The sequence below is a fragment of the Biomphalaria glabrata genome, chromosome 2 (assembly GCF_947242115.1).
Source record: "Biomphalaria glabrata chromosome 2, xgBioGlab47.1, whole genome shotgun sequence".
NCBI classification, from domain to species: Eukaryota; Metazoa; Mollusca; class Gastropoda; family Planorbidae; genus Biomphalaria; species Biomphalaria glabrata.
Genome location: NC_074712.1, coordinates 26,508,602 through 26,527,106, shown reverse-complemented (window position 1 = coordinate 26,527,106; position 18,505 = coordinate 26,508,602). Strand labels below are relative to the sequence as shown.

Genomic DNA, 18,505 nt, shown 5'->3' with positions numbered 1-18,505 from the left:
TAATTTGTTCATGGCCATTGCAGCTTGCCATTCGTGATTCAGCGCGTGTTTAGACTCATTGTCTCTCTAATTAGTCTGAAAGGTTTTGTTTTTTTTTTGTTGTATTTTTGTTTTGGTGCGTATGTTTAGTGGATTATTTTATTTTGCGTGTGTCTTTGGGATAGGGAGAAACTATAGGATAAGAGTTGAGAGAATGGCGGTATGATATTAGGTATTTAGATGTGTAAGGGTTGTAATGGTTGGAAATATTGGTATGATTTGTTCTCGTTACTTATATGTGGTGTATCGCAGCGTCACAGTTTGGTTCTCTTTATCCAGGAGTTAACCTTTACTGATCAAAGACAGCAGCTGATTGACATGGCTTATAAAGAGTTGACTTGAAATGAAAAGATATGAATGAGAGTTACCCTTCCTTTGAAGATGACGAGTGGAGGAAAGCCTTGCTCTTTCAGGTCCATTGGTCCTTTATAACGGCGCCTGGGCACGTAATATTTACCCAGAATTTTACTGACGTAGCGGTCATTGTTAGCCAAGGACTCCTCACTTTCTGGTTCACCTCGAGCTGATCTCTCAGCCTTCAGCTTGGCTTTGTTCTCTTCCAGGAGTTTTTCCTTTCATTTGGTTGGAAAGTAAACAAGCAATAATAGGTACTATTAGTGAATAAAGTAAGCAAGTCATTAGTGGTACTATTAGTGAATAAAGTAAGTCATTTGTGATACAGTTAGTGAACCTTAACAATTCAATCTTTAAACGTCAGACGATTCTACACAGCTAATATATAATAGTTCGTCAAAAGTGCACAGAACACACTCACACACACACACACACTCACACACATATCTAGACTTACTCTGCGTTGTTCATATATATGACGTCTGACCACATAGCAAGCAGTTCTCCACTTGGGCATTTTCCCATTGTGTAGCGTAGCCAGAGAGCGAGCAGAGGCACAACGCTGGATATCTTTAGGTAACCGCGGGAACTTTTCACTGATTGGAAATATGTTTATAGATGTAGCTGATTACACGTGGAAATATGTTTATAGATGTAGCTGATTACACGTGGAAATATGTTTATAGATGTAGCTGATTACACGTGGAAATATGTTTATAGATGTAGCTGATTACACGTGGAAATATGTTTATAGATGTAGCTGATTACACGTGGAAATATGTTTATAGATGTAGCTGATTACACGTGGAAATATGTTTATAGATGTAGCTGATTACACGTGGAAATATGTTTATAGATGTAGCTGATTACACGTGGAAATATGTTTATAGATGTAGCTGATTATTAGTTTAGAAATAAAACACATTGTTTGACAAATGCTCTACAAATTTATAGATTAATTTGGTAACATTTTTTATTCACACGTCTAAACATTGTCGGCCATAAAAAAAAACCTTTGTCTAAAGCATTGAGAAATAAAATAATGAAGAAAGGTACCGAAGTCAGCCTGTCATTAAACAAAGACCTGGGGAATTCCAGGGTGTAAAAGATTTAAGTTTCATATAAAAGTTGACAGAAAAAAACAACAACAAATTCTTGTGACGTGATTGGACAAAATCTTAGAAGAATTTTTGTTTCGTTTCAATCGCCCACTGATTAACTGGTTCTCCAAATCAACCAACACAAGAAAAGCATTAAGAATACTTTAAAAAAAAAGACAGTGCCTCCTTAATACAATGTATAGAGCTATTTTTTTCTCTTTATAGCTATTAAATACTCGATTAAAAAACAATGAAATAATGTTAACCCGTCACACATCACCCCTTCCCCGAAGAAGAATCATGGATAAGCGAATGTATAGGTCTACTACACTGTATAATATTCCAATAATTGGCCTTTAGATCTAGACTTCTCAGAAGACTATACATTTGTTTCTTTTTTTTTTGATTGAAAATTATAATAGTCCAACTAAAGTGTCCGTGTCATCAAAGATCTAGTCATTCTTTCCTCAACGATATACATTGACTGTCAAATTTCTAAGAAAATCGTTAAAGCCGTTTTTTGATGTGTGTCCACTCACCCAGGTTTTAAGTTTTTGTTAGCAGCTTTCGAATTGAATAGAGCAGTGTTTCCCAAACTGTTTACCTAGGAACTCTCTAGTGTTCTGCAAGGCCTCAATAGGTATTGAACGAACTCATGGAATAATTAACTAGTAGTGCACCACGTGAATTAATATCTCTCTAAAGATATAAGAAAGTGTTCCGATAAACACTCAGAATGTGCGATGTGTTCCGATAAACACTCAGAATGTGCGATGTGTTCCGATAAACACTCAGAATGTGCGATGTGTTCCGCTAAATACTCAGAATGTGCCAAGTGTTCCGATAAACACTCAGAATGTGCGATGTGTTCCGCTAAATACTCAGAATGTGCAAAGTGTTCCACTAAATACTCAGAATGTGCAAAGTGTTCCGCTAAACACTCAGAATGTGCAATGTGTTCCGCTAAATACTCAGAATTTGCAATGTTTTCCGTTTAGGAAAAGAACATTGGGAAATAGAGGTATTGTTATAAATTACTTAGTAGTATAACATTTTTAATACAACTAAACAGACTACAGAGATGTGGAATTACTTGGGGAAAAAAATTCTTAATTCAAAAAATGTAAGTATGTATGTTATAGCATAACTTACACAACAGCTCCCACTACAGTTGGTATTGGCTTCCAGATCTCACCAAAGGTCCCGATGTAAGTACAGTTCTTGGTCCAAAGTCTAACAGTACGGTCCTGGCTGGCAGTCAGAATGAGATTCCTTTCATCAATGAGTTCCACGGAGACAATTGGCTGTGTGTGACATCGCACACTGCTCAGCTGAACACAAGTTTGGCAAGACTTTGAGCATTGATGGAATCAATAAGTAACATAGTGTCTATCATTCTACAATACTCTTTTATTTATTAAAGTATTTAGTATACAATTTAACAGTTGAAGTGTATGGCCCATGGTATTTACACTGGATCAGATAACAGGGTAGGACGCCTTATAATAACACCGATCTTGTTGTACTTCAGCTTTTTATTGGACAACTGAGGTCAGCTGATTTAAATTTGGGGATAAAATGTCGTTGACCTTTTTTAGGATTGTAATTGTAAACGCTAGCAACGCATCACTTAGCTATGAAATAAACATAAAATAGACATGTATATTTTCTTTTTCTCTTCAAATTACAATTGTCATCCCTTACCCTAGTCCTTAGTTACCAATTGAATTAATGCCTCACAAAGGGACATAAACAAACAAACAAAAAATTTAAAAAACTTTAAAAAAAAAGAAGCCAAGCTTATACAAAGTGTAATTCACTGGCGGATCAAGGGGGGCGGGGCGGAAGGGGCGCTCGCCCTCCCCCCCCCCCCTGAAATGGGGTGGCGGACGAATTTTAGTAAAGAAATCACACAATTTGTATACGAATTTATTAGTTTACTAATATACTAATCATTTATATTTCAACCTATTTTTAGATTAGAATATATCTACTGCCCTTCCAACCTAAACCCTTTGAGTGGGGCCCTACTTTTAATTAGAAATCATAGTTTGTGAACAAAATTAGTTGAATTACAATATAATTTTTATATTATGTCGCTAAACTTCTGGTATCTTAGCCGATTCGGTAAAAGGGGGGGGGGGGGGATTGACGATTGCTTCTACTGCCCTCCCCACTTTAGTCCCCTGAATGGGGGGGGGATCCTATTTTTATGGAGAAACCATAGTTTGTGAACAAAATTAGTTGAATCTATCTATATATATATATATTATCCTCTTCATGGCTCAAGAGTTTGGACACGCAAGAAGTAAAGGAAAGATCACTCTTTTATTTCTGCAAGTGGGACGGACTAGAGTTACATTACGAAAAAAAAAGAGGTGGGCAGAACAAGTAGTATTCACCCGTCACAAAATAGCAGGGCCGGACTTAACCGTTGTGACCAAGAAGTCGTGTCTTTTTTATTTCCACCCCAAGTACTTTTAGTCACTAAATAGTAGGGCCGGACTCAACCGTTGTGGGGCCCTATGCAAAACGGATTTCGCGGGGCCAAGTTTGGGTAGGGATACGGATTATAAGTGACAATTAAGAATTTATATTAGAAAATAAATTCGTCTTTGCATTTTATTTTTCATTTTTACTACGTGCAGAATTACTTTACGAGCCTTGCGTGTAGCGAAGTCATACAGTATGTCATAAAAATTTATTTCCTAAATAGATCACGCTCAATAGCAAGAATTACCAAATGTTTCAATATATCTATACGAGAATTGTTGAACTCGAGTAATTCTTCATTAGTTTGACGCGCGAGAAGCTTCTTTCACCAGATTACACAATTACGGGTAATGCATAATGCCGTTTTTACTTATCGCGCGTAGGATTGGTGTTTTCCATATTGAATGACACCCAAAAATGACAATTTTTGTCTATAAATTTCATGAGATTTGTATGAGCTTTCAAAAAAAAAATTAATTTCCAGAGATTTCGTGGACTTTTTCGTATATTTTGCAATTTCAGGAGATTTCAAGGAGCTCCTGTTACATCAGGAGGCTGTTGGAATTCTGTTACAAGTTATAGGACTAGCGAGGGCCCTATGAAAGTGTGGGGCCCACTGCGGTCGCATAGGTTGCATTGGCCTAAGGCCAGCCCTGCAAAATAACGGCGTATGCTACGCCGTGGGTCGACTAGTATAATAAAAGCTACATATTGATGTTTTAACCCATTTGTATATTATGTCGCACACACACTCTGAGCTCAAATGTTATCATTAGTAAATATAAAATGAAAAAAGGGTTGTACAAGGTGGGAGGGGCGATACATGTAATCACCTTCCGCCCATCGGACAAACTAATACTTTTCTCTTTTTGTATTTAGTTAAGAAATTACAAAAATATAAAAAAAATTTACTGATATAATTTATATATGCTATAAATTAAATTCTTTTATCGAGTCACCCCACCCCCTATTCTTTAATGCCAAATGCAATCATGAGCAGAAATTATAAAATCGAAAGAGGATTAACGTTTTCACTCTACCACCCTCTCCCCTTTCCAGATGAAGAGATGACGTTTTAAAACACAAAAGTCAAATAAGGCGACAGCGTTTATGTAACTACACACAAATTTATCTTAGTTATTCTAAGAAAGACTTTGTATTAGAAAATTTAGAATTCATACGAAATTTTTCATTATAAGAGTAACAATTCTGAACCCAAATATTATTTTCCTAGTCACCTTTTTCTAACCTTTCCTCATACTGATATTTTTCTATTGTATAAAAACATTTTGAGACTATAGCTCACATTACAGACCAGAATCCTAAAAATGCAAAAAAAAATTAGAAAAGAAAATAAATGGTCAACTTAATTTCTCCTCGCACTTGCGAAATTGTTTGTTTAGAGCTTTGAATTCTAGTTCTGTAACAAACAAAGTTACAAGCATGCCGATTGAACAAAATAAATAACTTACAAATGAGCTTTTTTTTAAATATTATTTTTCGAATATTTTTTTTTTTTGCGGCGGCGATCCTCAAAGTCTTAATTTAAATATGTTGGGTACCTTTTCTTTTCAAGAACAAATCGGTTGTATTTGCAATGTAGTAAGGGTCTGTAAATTCATATTAGAATATTTTTCAAGTAAAACATTATTCAAAGGATCCTTTTTAATAGGACGAGCTGTAGATGTCAGGAGAATGCGTTTCTGCAGTGAAGAATGCAAGAAAACGCTTTTGGCGTCAGGGCTTCGCTTTCTAGGGGTGTCAAGAGAAAGGCCTCAACATGGCTATTTTTTTTTTTTCAAGTAAAACATAATAAAAGGTCTTGTTTAATAGGATGAATAATAAGCTGTAGATGTCAGGAGAATGCGGTTCTGCAGTGAAGAATGCAAAAACAAAAACTCCTGCTGGGGAGCTCACAGCGCTCGGCCCCTGTCAGGCCTCCACATGTCTGGTGTTGTTTTTTTGTGTGTGTTTCTTTTTTTGGCTGAAGGTTGAGAAACACTGGCTTTTTTTAAAATAAATTCTAATATATGCTTGTACGCGCGTTTATGCTTAGGGTTAGGGTTTACTGGGCGTTAGGGTTTACTGGGCGTTAGGTTAAGGTTTGGAAAAAAATCGCCTCCCCCCTACCTCATTTCAAAGTTCTGGATCCGCTAGTGGTGTAATTGTAACAATTAGTTTGGATCAGTCATGTCATTAGATTTGTAATAGATCTAGACCAACAACAATAAATATATGCGATTAATAATATTTGTACCTATTGCTTTGTTTGGCGCTATTTAAGCTTTTATCTTTCTCACTACGGTCTAACTCTATCACTTGTCTGGACCAGTTGGGAGGGAGGGGGGAGAGAAAGAAAGGGCTGAGTGGATTTACCGCTATTGCTTTTTAAAGGCATTTCCAAAAGAAAAAAGGGGAACAACCTAAATTCAAACTTGTTGCTCATGCCTCCTCGGGCCGATATGAGCAAATATCTCAGCAGATAGGGTTAGGTACTTATGTCTAGAGAAGATTGTATAGTGATCTATTTTTTGTTTCAATTCAGAGGCGACCAATGAAGGGGACTAATTCTGCTTATACCACCTCTTCAGGCAAGTACAATTTATTTCCCTTGTTTGAGATACCAAACAAAATAATTAATTAACTAATTGGTCTTTTTTTATTGATTCTGGTGTTGTCAGGTAAAAGAAATAATAGTGTAAAATTTAAACTTGATCCGAGATTGGGTGTGGGAGAAATAACGTGTACAAACTTTTTACCAGACAGACAGACATACATACAGAGTTGATATAAGTTTAGTAGAAAGTGTAACTAACCAGTCGCGGAGACTTTAAGTTTTTTCTGGGTTTACTGGCATCCGGTACTGAGATTCTTTTCTCTCTAAGTTTCTCCATTGTGTCCAGAATCTCTTCTGGTTTAAATGGAAGTCTGCTGTAGACAAAAGTTTTCTTTAGACGTCTCTCTCGTTCTTCTCTTTCTTCAGGCGTCAACTTGTCAGCATTACAGAACTCTTTAATGTCCCAGATCTAAGACATGAACACAGCCCTTTGTCAGTATTACAAAACTCTTTAATGTCCTAGATTTCCCAGATCTAATACAAAAACAATTTTTTTTATCATAGTTAAAAGGATTTAAGAGTTACTATTGTGTAAATCAAGTCAATATGGCTGTCAGCCTCAGACAATGTAGAAAATGTCATACTATGAACATGTCTCAAAACATTGAAATGACCTCACCCTCAACAAACCCATCGTATCTCCGGTGATCAGGTACTCATTGTTTTTGTCTGTTGTCATGCACCTGATACTCTCTAGTTTACGTCTGGTGCTAGTGAACTGACCAAGCAGACCACCCTTGGGATGAAGTGACCAGAATCTAATCCAACACTCGGCGCCCCTGATACAAGAGTATTTTAAAGTCAATGAAGTATAAACAAGTAGAAATAAAAATATCAAATTTTCAAAGTTGTCACCAGTAAAAGAAAAGAGTTCTTATATCCAGACAGACTTCTTCTTATATCCAGACAGACTTCTTCTTATATCCAGACAGACTTCTTATATCCAGACAGACTTCTTCTTATATCCAGACAGACTTCTTCTTATATCCAGACAGACTTCTTATATCCAGACAGACTTCTTCTTATATCCAGACAGACTTCTTCTTATATCCAGACAGACTTCTTCTTATATCCAGACAGACTTCTTATATCCAGACAGACTTCTTATATCCAGACAGACTTCTTCTTATATCCAGACAGACTTCTTATATCCAGACAGACTTCTTCTTATATCCAGACAGACTTCTTATTATATCCAGACAGACTTCTTCTTATATCCAGACAGACTTCTTCTTATATCCAGACAGACTCTTTATATCCAGACAGACTTCTTATATCCAGACAGACTTCTTCTTATATCCAGACAGACTTCTTATATCCAGATAGACTTCTTCTTATATCCAGACAGACTTCTTATATCCAGATAGACTTCTTCTTATATCCAGACAGACTTCTTATATCCAGACAGACTTCTTCTTATATCCAGACAGACTTCTTATTATATCCAGACAGACTTCTTATATGCAGGTAGACTTCTTCTTATATCCAGACAGACTTCTTCTTATATCCAGACAGACTTCTTCTTATATCCAGACAGACTTCTTATATCCAGACAGACTTCTTATATCCAGACAGACTTCTTCTTATATCCAGACAGACTTCTTCTTATATCCAGACAGACTTCTTCTTATATCCAGACAGACTTCTTATATCCAGACAGACTTCTTCTTATATCCAGACAGACTTCTTATTATATCCAGACAGACTTCTTATATCCAGACAGACTTCTTCTTATATCCAGACAGACTTCTTATATCCAGACAGACTTCTTCTTATATCCAGACAGACTTCTTATATCCAGACAGACTTCTTCTTATATCAAGAATACTTCTTCTTATATCCAGACAGACTTCTTCTTATATCCAGACAGACTTCTTCTTATATCCAGACAGACTTCTTATATCCAGACAGACTTCTTATATCCAGACAGACTTCTTCTTATATCCAGACAGACTTCTTATATCCAGACAGACTTCTTCTTATATCCAGACAGACTTCTTATATCCAGACAGACTTCTTCTTATATCCAGACAGACTTCTTCTTATATCCAGACAGACTTCTTATATCCAGACAGACTTCTTATATCCAGACAGACTTCTTATATCCAGACAGACTTCTTATATCCAGACAGACTTCTTCTTATATCCAGACAGACTTCTTATATCCAGACAGACTTCTTATATCCAGACAGACTTCTTATATCCAGACAGACTTCTTCTTATATCCAGACAGACTTCTTATATCCAGACAGACTTCTTATATCCAGACAGACTTCTTATATCCAGATGGACTTCTTCTTATATCCAGACAGACTTCTTCTTATATCCAGACAGACTTCTTATATCCAGACAGACTTCTTCTTATATCCAGACAGACTTCTTCTTATATCCAGACAGACTTCTTCTTATATCCAGACAGACTTCTTCTTATATCCAGACAGACTTCTTCTTATATCCAGACAGACTTCTTCTTATATCCAGACAGACTTCTTCTTATATCCAGACAGACTTCTTCTTATATCCAGACAGACTTCTTCTTATATCCAGACAGACTTCTTATATCCAGATAGACTTCTTCTTATATCCAGATAGACTTCTTCTTATATCCAGACAGACTTCTTCTTATATCCAGATAGACTTCTTCTTATATCCAGACAGACTTCTTCTTATATCCAGACAGACTTCTTCTTATATCCAGACAGACTTCTTCTTATATCCAGACAGACTTCTTCTTATATCCAGACAGACTTCTTCTTATATCCAGACAGACTTCTTCTTATATCCAGACAGACTTCTTCTTATATCCAGACAGACTTCTTCTTATATCCAGACAGACTTCTTCTTATATCCAGACAGACTTCTTCTTATATCCAGACAGACTTCTTCTTATATCCAGACAGACTTCTTATATCCAGATAGACTTCTTCTTATATCCAGATAGACTTCTTCTTATATCCAGACAGACTTCTTCTTATATCCAGATAGACTTCTTCTTATATCCAGACAGACTTCTTCTTATATCCAGACAGACTTCTTATATCCAGACAGACTTCTTCTTATATCCAGACAGACTTCTTCTTATATCCAGACAGACTTCTTCTTATATCCAGACAGACTTCTTCTTATATCCAGACAGACTTCTTATATCCAGATAGACTTCTTCTTATATCCAGATAGACTTCTTCTTATATCCAGAAAGACTTCTTCTTATATCAAGATAGACTTCTTCTTATATCCAGACAGACTTCTTCTTATATCCAGACAGACTTCTTATATCCAGACAGACTTCTTATATCCAGACAGACTTCTTATATCCAGATAGACTTCTTCTTATATCCAGATAGACTTTTTCTTATATCCAGACAGACTTCTTCTTATATCCAGACAGACTTCTTCTTATATCCAGACAGACTTCTTATATCCAGACAGACTTCTTATATCCAGACAGACTTCTTATATCCAGACAGACTTCTTCTTATATCCAGACAGACTTCTTATATCCAGACAGACTTCTTATATCCAGACAGACTTCTCATATCCAGACAGACTTCTTATATCCAGACAGACTTCTTATATCCAGACAGACTTCTTCTTATATCCAGACAGACTTCTTCTAATATCCAGACAGACTTCTTCTTATATCCAGACAGACTTCTTATATCCAGACAGACTTCTTATATCCAGACAGACTTCTTATATCCAGACAGACTTCTTATATCCAGACAGACTTCTTATATCCAGACAGACTTCTTATATCCAGACAGACTTCTTCTTATATCCAGACAGACTCTTTATATCCAGACAGACTTCTTATATCCAGACAGACTTCTTCTTATATCCAGACAGACTTCTTATATCCAGATAGACTTCTTCTTATATCCAGACAGACTTCTTATATCCAGATAGACTTCTTCTTATATCCAGACAGACTTCTTATATCCAGACAGACTTCTTCTTATATCCAGACAGACTTCTTATTATATCCAGACAGACTTCTTATATGCAGGTAGACTTCTTCTTATATCCAGACAGACTTCTTCTTATATCCAGACAGACTTCTTCTTATATCCAGACAGACTTCTTATATCCAGACAGACTTCTTATATCCAGACAGACTTCTTCTTATATCCAGACAGACTTCTTCTTATATCCAGACAGACTTCTTCTTATATCCAGACAGACTTCTTATATCCAGACAGACTTCTTCTTATATCCAGACAGACTTCTTATTATATCCAGACAGACTTCTTATATCCAGACAGACTTCTTCTTATATCCAGACAGACTTCTTATATCCAGACAGACTTCTTCTTATATCCAGACAGACTTCTTATATCCAGACAGACTTCTTCTTATATCAAGAATACTTCTTCTTATATCCAGACAGACTTCTTCTTATATCCAGACAGACTTCTTCTTATATCCAGACAGACTTCTTATATCCAGACAGACTTCTTATATCCAGACAGACTTCTTCTTATATCCAGACAGACTTCTTATATCCAGACAGACTTCTTCTTATATCCAGACAGACTTCTTATATCCAGACAGACTTCTTCTTATATCCAGACAGACTTCTTCTTATATCCAGACAGACTTCTTATATCCAGACAGACTTCTTATATCCAGACAGACTTCTTATATCCAGACAGACTTCTTATATCCAGACAGACTTCTTCTTATATCCAGACAGACTTCTTATATCCAGACAGACTTCTTATATCCAGACAGACTTCTTATATCCAGACAGACTTCTTCTTATATCCAGACAGACTTCTTATATCCAGACAGACTTCTTATATCCAGACAGACTTCTTATATCCAGATGGACTTCTTCTTATATCCAGACAGACTTCTTCTTATATCCAGACAGACTTCTTATATCCAGACAGACTTCTTCTTATATCCAGACAGACTTCTTCTTATATCCAGACAGACTTCTTCTTATATCCAGACAGACTTCTTCTTATATCCAGACAGACTTCTTCTTATATCCAGACAGACTTCTTCTTATATCCAGACAGACTTCTTCTTATATCCAGACAGACTTCTTCTTATATCCAGACAGACTTCTTCTTATATCCAGACAGACTTCTTCTTATATCCAGATAGACTTCTTCTTATATCCAGACAGACTTCTTCTTATATCCAGATAGACTTCTTCTTATATCCAGACAGACTTCTTCTTATATCCAGACAGACTTCTTCTTATATCCAGACAGACTTCTTCTTATATCCAGACAGACTTCTTCTTATATCCAGACAGACTTCTTCTTATATCCAGACAGACTTCTTCTTATATCCAGACAGACTTCTTCTTATATCCAGACAGACTTCTTCTTATATCCAGACAGACTTCTTATATCCAGATAGACTTCTTCTTATATCCAGATAGACTTCTTCTTATATCCAGACAGACTTCTTCTTATATCCAGATAGACTTCTTCTTATATCCAGACAGACTTCTTCTTATATCCAGACAAACTTCTTCTTATATCCAGACAGACTTCTTCTTATATCCAGACAGACTTCTTCTTATATCCAGACAGACTTCTTCTTATATCCAGACAGACTTCTTCTTATATCCAGACAGACTTCTTCTTATATCCAGACAGACTTCTTCTTATATCCAGACAGACTTCTTCTTATATCCAGACAGACTTCTTCTTATATCCAGACAGACTTCTTCTTATATCCAGACAGACTTCTTCTTATATCCAGACAGACTTCTTATATCCAGATAGACTTCTTCTTATATCCAGATAGACTTCTTCTTATATCCAGACAGACTTCTTCTTATATCCAGATAGACTTCTTCTTATATCCAGACAGACTTCTTCTTATATCCAGACAGACTTCTTATATCCAGACAGACTTCTTATATCCAGATAGACTTCTTCTTATATCCAGATAAACTTCTTCTTATATCCAGACAGACTTCTTCTTATATCCAGACAGACTTCTTATATCCAGACAGACTTCTTATATCCAGACAGACTTCTTATATCCAGACAGACTTCTTCTTATATCCAGACAGACTTCTTATATTCAGACAGACTTCTTCTTATATCCAGACAGACTTCTTATATCCAGACAGACTTCTTATATCCAGACAGACTTCTTCTTATATCCAGACAGACTTCTTATATCCAGACAGACTTCTTCTTATATCCAGACAGACTTCTTCTTATATCCAGACAGACTTCTTATATCCAGACAGACTTCTTATATCCAGACAGACTTCTTATATCCAGACAGACTTATTCTTATATCCAGACAGACTTCTTCTTATATCTAGACAGACTTCTTCTTATATCCAGACAGACTTCTTCTTATATCCAGACAGACTTCTTATATCCAGACAGACTTCTTATATCCAGACAGACTTCTTATATCCAGACAGACTTCTTCTTATATCCAGACAGACTTCTTCTTATATCCAGACAGACTTCTTATATCCAGACAGACTTCTTCTTATATCCAGACAGACTTCTTCTTATATCCAGACAGACTTCTTATATCCAGACAGACTTCTTATATCCAGACAGACTTCTTATATCCAGACAGACTTCTTATATCCAGATAGACTTCTTATATCCAGACAGACTTCTTCTTATATCCAGACAGACTTCTTCTTATATCCAGACAGACTTCTTCTTATATCCAGACAGACTTCTTATATCAAGACAGACTTCTTATATCCAGACAGACTTCTTATATCCAGACAGACTTCTTCTTATATCCAGACAGACTTCTTCTTATATCCAGACAGACTTCTTCTTATATCCAGACAGACTTCTTCTTATATCCAGACAGACTTCTTATATCCAGACAGACTTCTTATATCCAGACAGACTTCTTATATCCAGACAGACTTCTTATATCCAGACAGACTTCTTCTTATATCCAGACAGACTTCTTATATCCAGACAGACTTCTTCTTATATCCAGACAGACTTCTTCTTATATCCAGACAGACTTCTTATATCCAGACAGACTTCTTATATCCAGACAGACTTCTTCTTATATCCAGACAGACTTCTTCTTATATCCAGACAGACTTCTTATATCCAGACAGACTTCTTATATCCAGACAGACTTCTTATATCCAGACAGACTTCTTATATCCAGACAGACTTCTTCTTATATCCAGACAGACTTCTTATATCCAGACAGACTTCTTCTTATATCCAGACAGACTTCTTATATCCAGACAGACTTCTTCTTATATCCAGACAGACTTCTTCTTATATCCAGACAGACTTCTTATATCCAGACAGACTTCTTATATCCAGACAGACTTCTTATATCCAGACAGACTTCTTATATCCAGACAGACTTCTTCTTATATCCAGACAGACTTCTTATATCCAGACAGACTTCTTATATCCAGACAGACTTCTTATATCCAGACAGACTTCTTCTTATATCCAGACAGACTTCTTATATCCAGACAGACTTCTTATATCCAGATGGACTTCTTCTTATATCCAGACAGACTTCTTCTTATATCCAGACAGACTTCTTATATCCAGACAGACTTCTTCTTATATCCAGACAGACTTCTTCTTATATCCAGACAGACTTCTTCTTATATCCAGACAGACTTCTTCTTATATCCAGACAGACTTCTTCTTATATCCAGACAGACTTCTTCTTATATCCAGACAGACTTCTTATATCCAGACAGACTTCTTCTTATATCCAGACAGACTTCTTATATCCAGACAGACTTCTTATATCCAGACAGACTTCTACTTATATCCAGACAGACTTCTTCTTATATCCAGACAGACTTCTTCTTATATCCAGACAGACTTCTTCTTATATCCAGACAGACTTCTTATATCCAGACAGACTTCTTCTTATATCCAGACAGACTTCTTCTTATATCCAGACAGACTTCTTATATCCAGACAGACTTCTTATATCCAGACAGACTTCTTCTTATATCCAGACAGACTTCTTATATCCAGACAGACTTCTTATATCCAGACAGACTTCTTATATCCAGACAGACTTCTTATATCCAGATAGACTTCTTATATCCAGACAGACTTCTTCTTATATCCAGACAGACTTCTTCTTATATCCAGACAGACTTCTTCTTATATCCAGACAGACTTCTTATATCCAGACAGACTTCTTATATCCAGACAGACTTCTTATATCCAGACAGACTTCTTCTTATATCCAGACAGACTTCTTCTTATATCCAGACAGACTTTTTCTTATATCCAGACAGACTTCTTCTTATATCCAGACAGACTTCTTATATCCAGACAGACTTCTTATATCCAGACAGACTTCTTATATCCAGACAGACTTCTTATATCCAGACTTCTTCTTATATCCAGAAAGACTTCTTCTTATATCCAGACAGACTTCTTCTTATATCCAGACAGACTTCTTCTTATATCCAGACAGACTTCTTATATCCAGACAGACTTCTTCTTATATCCAGACAGACTTCTTATATCCAGACAGACTTCTTATATCCAGACAGACTTCTTATATCCAGACAGACTTCTTATATCCAGACAGACTTCTTCTTATATCCAGACAGACTTCTTCTTATATCCAGATAGACTTCTTCTTATATCCAGACAGACTTCTTCTTATATCCAGACAGACTTCTTATATCCAGACAGACTTCTTATATCCAGACAGACTTGTTATATCCAGATAGACTTCTTCTTATATCCAGACAGACTTCTTCTTATATCCAGACAGACTTCTTCTTATATCCAGACAGACTTCTTCTTATATCCAGACAGACTTCTTATATCCAGACAGACTTCTTATATCCAGACAGACTTCTTATATCCAGACAGACTTCTTATATCCAGACAGACTTCTTATATCCAGACAGACTTCTTATATCCAGACAGACTTCTTCTTATATCCAGACAGACTTCTTCTTATATCCAGATAGACTTCTTCTTATATCCAGACAGACTTCTTATATCCAGACAGACTTCTTCTTATATCCAGACAGACTTCTTCTTATATCCAGACAGACTTCTTATATCCAGACAGACTTCTTATATCCAGACAGACTTTTTATATCCAGACAGACTTCTTATATCCAGACAGACTTCTTCTTATATCCAGACAGACTTCTTCTTATATCCAGACAGACTTCTTCTTATATCCAGACAGACTTCTTATATCCAGACAGACTTCTTATATCCAGACAGACTTCTTATATCCAGACAGACTTCTTATATCCAGACAGACTTCTTATATCCAGACAGACTTCTTCTTATATCCAGACAGACTTCTTATATCCAGACAGACTTCTTATATCCAGACAGACTTCTTCTTATATCCAGACAGACTTCTTCTTATATCCAGACAGACTTCTTCTTATATCCAGACAGACTTCTTCTTATATCCAGACAGACTTCTTATATCCAGACAGACTTCTTATATCCAGACAGACTTCTTATATCCAGACAGACTTCTTCTTATATCCAGACAGACTTCTTATATCCAGACAGACTTCTTATATCCAGACAGACTTGTTATATCCAGACAGACTTCTTATATCCAGACAGACTTCTTATATCCAGACAGACTTCTTCTTATATCCAGACAGACTTCTTCTTATATCCAGACAGACTTCTAATATTCAGAGAAAAGGCTAAAACAAATAGCGAAAGAAAATAATCTTTTAGAAAACAGGACATCTTACAATTATTCTTCAAGTTCCATGTAAAAACAAACTATTAGCAGTACAGACATAGTGCAACGACTTAGGCATTTTGCTCTTACCCAGCTATTAGCGTTGCTGTCTGTGGATCAATTGGTCGTCGTGTCTCCAGAAAGACTAATGTCTCAACGGCCGACTCGTAGACCAAACTCAAGCCTTGCATGTTCATGCGTTTCTTTTTCTTTTTATACTTGGCACTAAAGTCTTTCCTCTCTAGGGCTGCTCGTCTCTGTGGTAGCAAGTCAAACATTTCGTTGAGCAGGTCAAGACCAGGAGTTTGTATCCATGCATTACTCACACAGAAGGTGCGGTGGCTGAGCGGTAAAACGCTTGGCTTCCGAACCGGCGGTGAAGACTGGGATTTTTAATTTTGGATCTTTGGACTCTAATGACACCCATTTCTAATGAGTAGCTGACATTAGTTGGGGAAAAGTAAAGGCGGTTGGTCGTTTTGCTGGCCACAGGACATCCTCGTTAACCGTGGGCCACAGAAACAGATGACCTTTGCATCATCTGCCCCACAGATTGCAAGGTATGAAAGGGAAATGTTACTTTACTTTCACTCAGAGACCAATCTTATATCAACAGAGACAATTACGTTGTAACTATATGCAGCAGTAATCGTGTGTAGCGCACATCAAGTAGCTCAACTATTTGTCATAACGTTTAGTTAGTTGGAGCTTTGACACTATTAAAAGATACAGGAATAAAACTATTGAATTAAAGCTGAATTAAGATAGAAAGTATAAGTCGAGTTAGAACTCAGAAACAAAAATGAATCTGAGATTTGTATAAGTCATTAGTTTCGAAGTCAGAAATCTGCGTTACCAAAAGATTTTAAAATGTAAAATATAGCAGCATTCACCATGTGATATAAAGCAGCATTCACCATGTGATATAAAGCAGCATTCACCATGTGATATAAAGCAGCATTCACCATGTGATATATAGCAGCATTCACCATGTGATCTAAAGCAGCATTCACCATGTGATATAAAGCAGCATTCACCATGTGATATAAAGCAGCATTTACTATGTGATATATAGCAGCATTCACCATGTGATATAAAGCAGCATTCACCATGTGATATAAAGCAGCATTCACCATGTGATATAAAGCAGCATTTACCATGTGATATAAAGCAGCATTCACCATGTGATATATAGCGGCATTCACCATGTGATATAAAGCAGCATTCACCATGTGATATAAAGCAGCATTCACCATGTGATATATAGCAGCATTCACCATGTGATATAAAGCAGCATTCACCATGTGATATATACCAGCATTCACCATGTGATATATAGCAGCATTCACCATGTGATATAAAGCAGCATTCACCATGTGATATAAAGCAGCATTCACCATGTGATATATAGCGGCATTCACCATGTGATATAAAGCAGCATTCACCATGTGATATATAGCGGCATTCACGATGTACTATGTGTTGACTGATTAGTTTTGTTTTGGAGATACGATAACATTAAAGAACTCAACTGAAAACTTCTTACATCAACACGTCGTACTCATATGTTAACAGTCCCATGACCCTTTAATCTAACCTATTCTCTTTCAATGACATGACCTATCAATCTAACCTTTTATCTTTTAATGACACGACCTATAAATCTATTCTTTTCTCTTACAAAGACACGACCCATCAATCTAACCTTTTCTCTTTCAATCTGTCTTTTCTTCAATGCCCTCAGCAGACGATACCAGCCTCCTTCCTTCCTTAAGTGTCGACCAATGGTCATGAAAGCATCTTCTCCTTGTTCCTCATCGTTCTCATCCTGGTCAGCTGTGTCCATATCAGCGGCCACCTGGCGACACATGGACATGAGGGTTAGACATCTGAATAAGGACAGGAGGGTTAGACATCTGAACAAGGACAGGAGGGTTAGACATCTGAACAAGGACAGGAGGGTTAGACATCTAAACAAGGACAGGAGGGTAAGACATCTGAACACGGACAAGAGGGTTAGACATCTGAACAAGGACAGGAGGGTTAGACATCTGAACACGGACAGGAGGGTTAGACATCTGAACACGGACAGGAGGGTTAGACATCTGAACACGGACAGGAGGGTTAGACATCTGAACACGGACAGGAGGGTTAGACATCTGAACAAGGACAGGAGGGTTAGACATCTGAACAAGGACAGGAGGGTAAGACATTT

General features: G+C 36.6%; 1 protein-coding gene across 1 annotated transcript in view; it reads right to left on the bottom strand.

Annotated features, from left to right (window-relative positions):
* The window catches only part of LOC106079232 (WD repeat-containing protein on Y chromosome-like), a 49,599-nt gene that overhangs the window by 3,986 nt on the left and 27,108 nt on the right, over nucleotides 1-18,505 (bottom strand). Inside the window, exons 18-24 of the mRNA XM_056021135.1 lie at nucleotides 17,996-18,148; nucleotides 16,381-16,547; nucleotides 7,223-7,382; nucleotides 6,803-7,012; nucleotides 2,646-2,824; nucleotides 851-989; nucleotides 408-611 (exon numbers count right to left, since the gene is read on the bottom strand). Coding sequence (XP_055877110.1) covers nucleotides 408-611; nucleotides 851-989; nucleotides 2,646-2,824; nucleotides 6,803-7,012; nucleotides 7,223-7,382; nucleotides 16,381-16,547; nucleotides 17,996-18,148 — 1,212 coding nt within the window. The remainder of the gene's footprint in view (nucleotides 1-407; nucleotides 612-850; nucleotides 990-2,645; nucleotides 2,825-6,802; nucleotides 7,013-7,222; nucleotides 7,383-16,380; nucleotides 16,548-17,995; nucleotides 18,149-18,505) is intronic.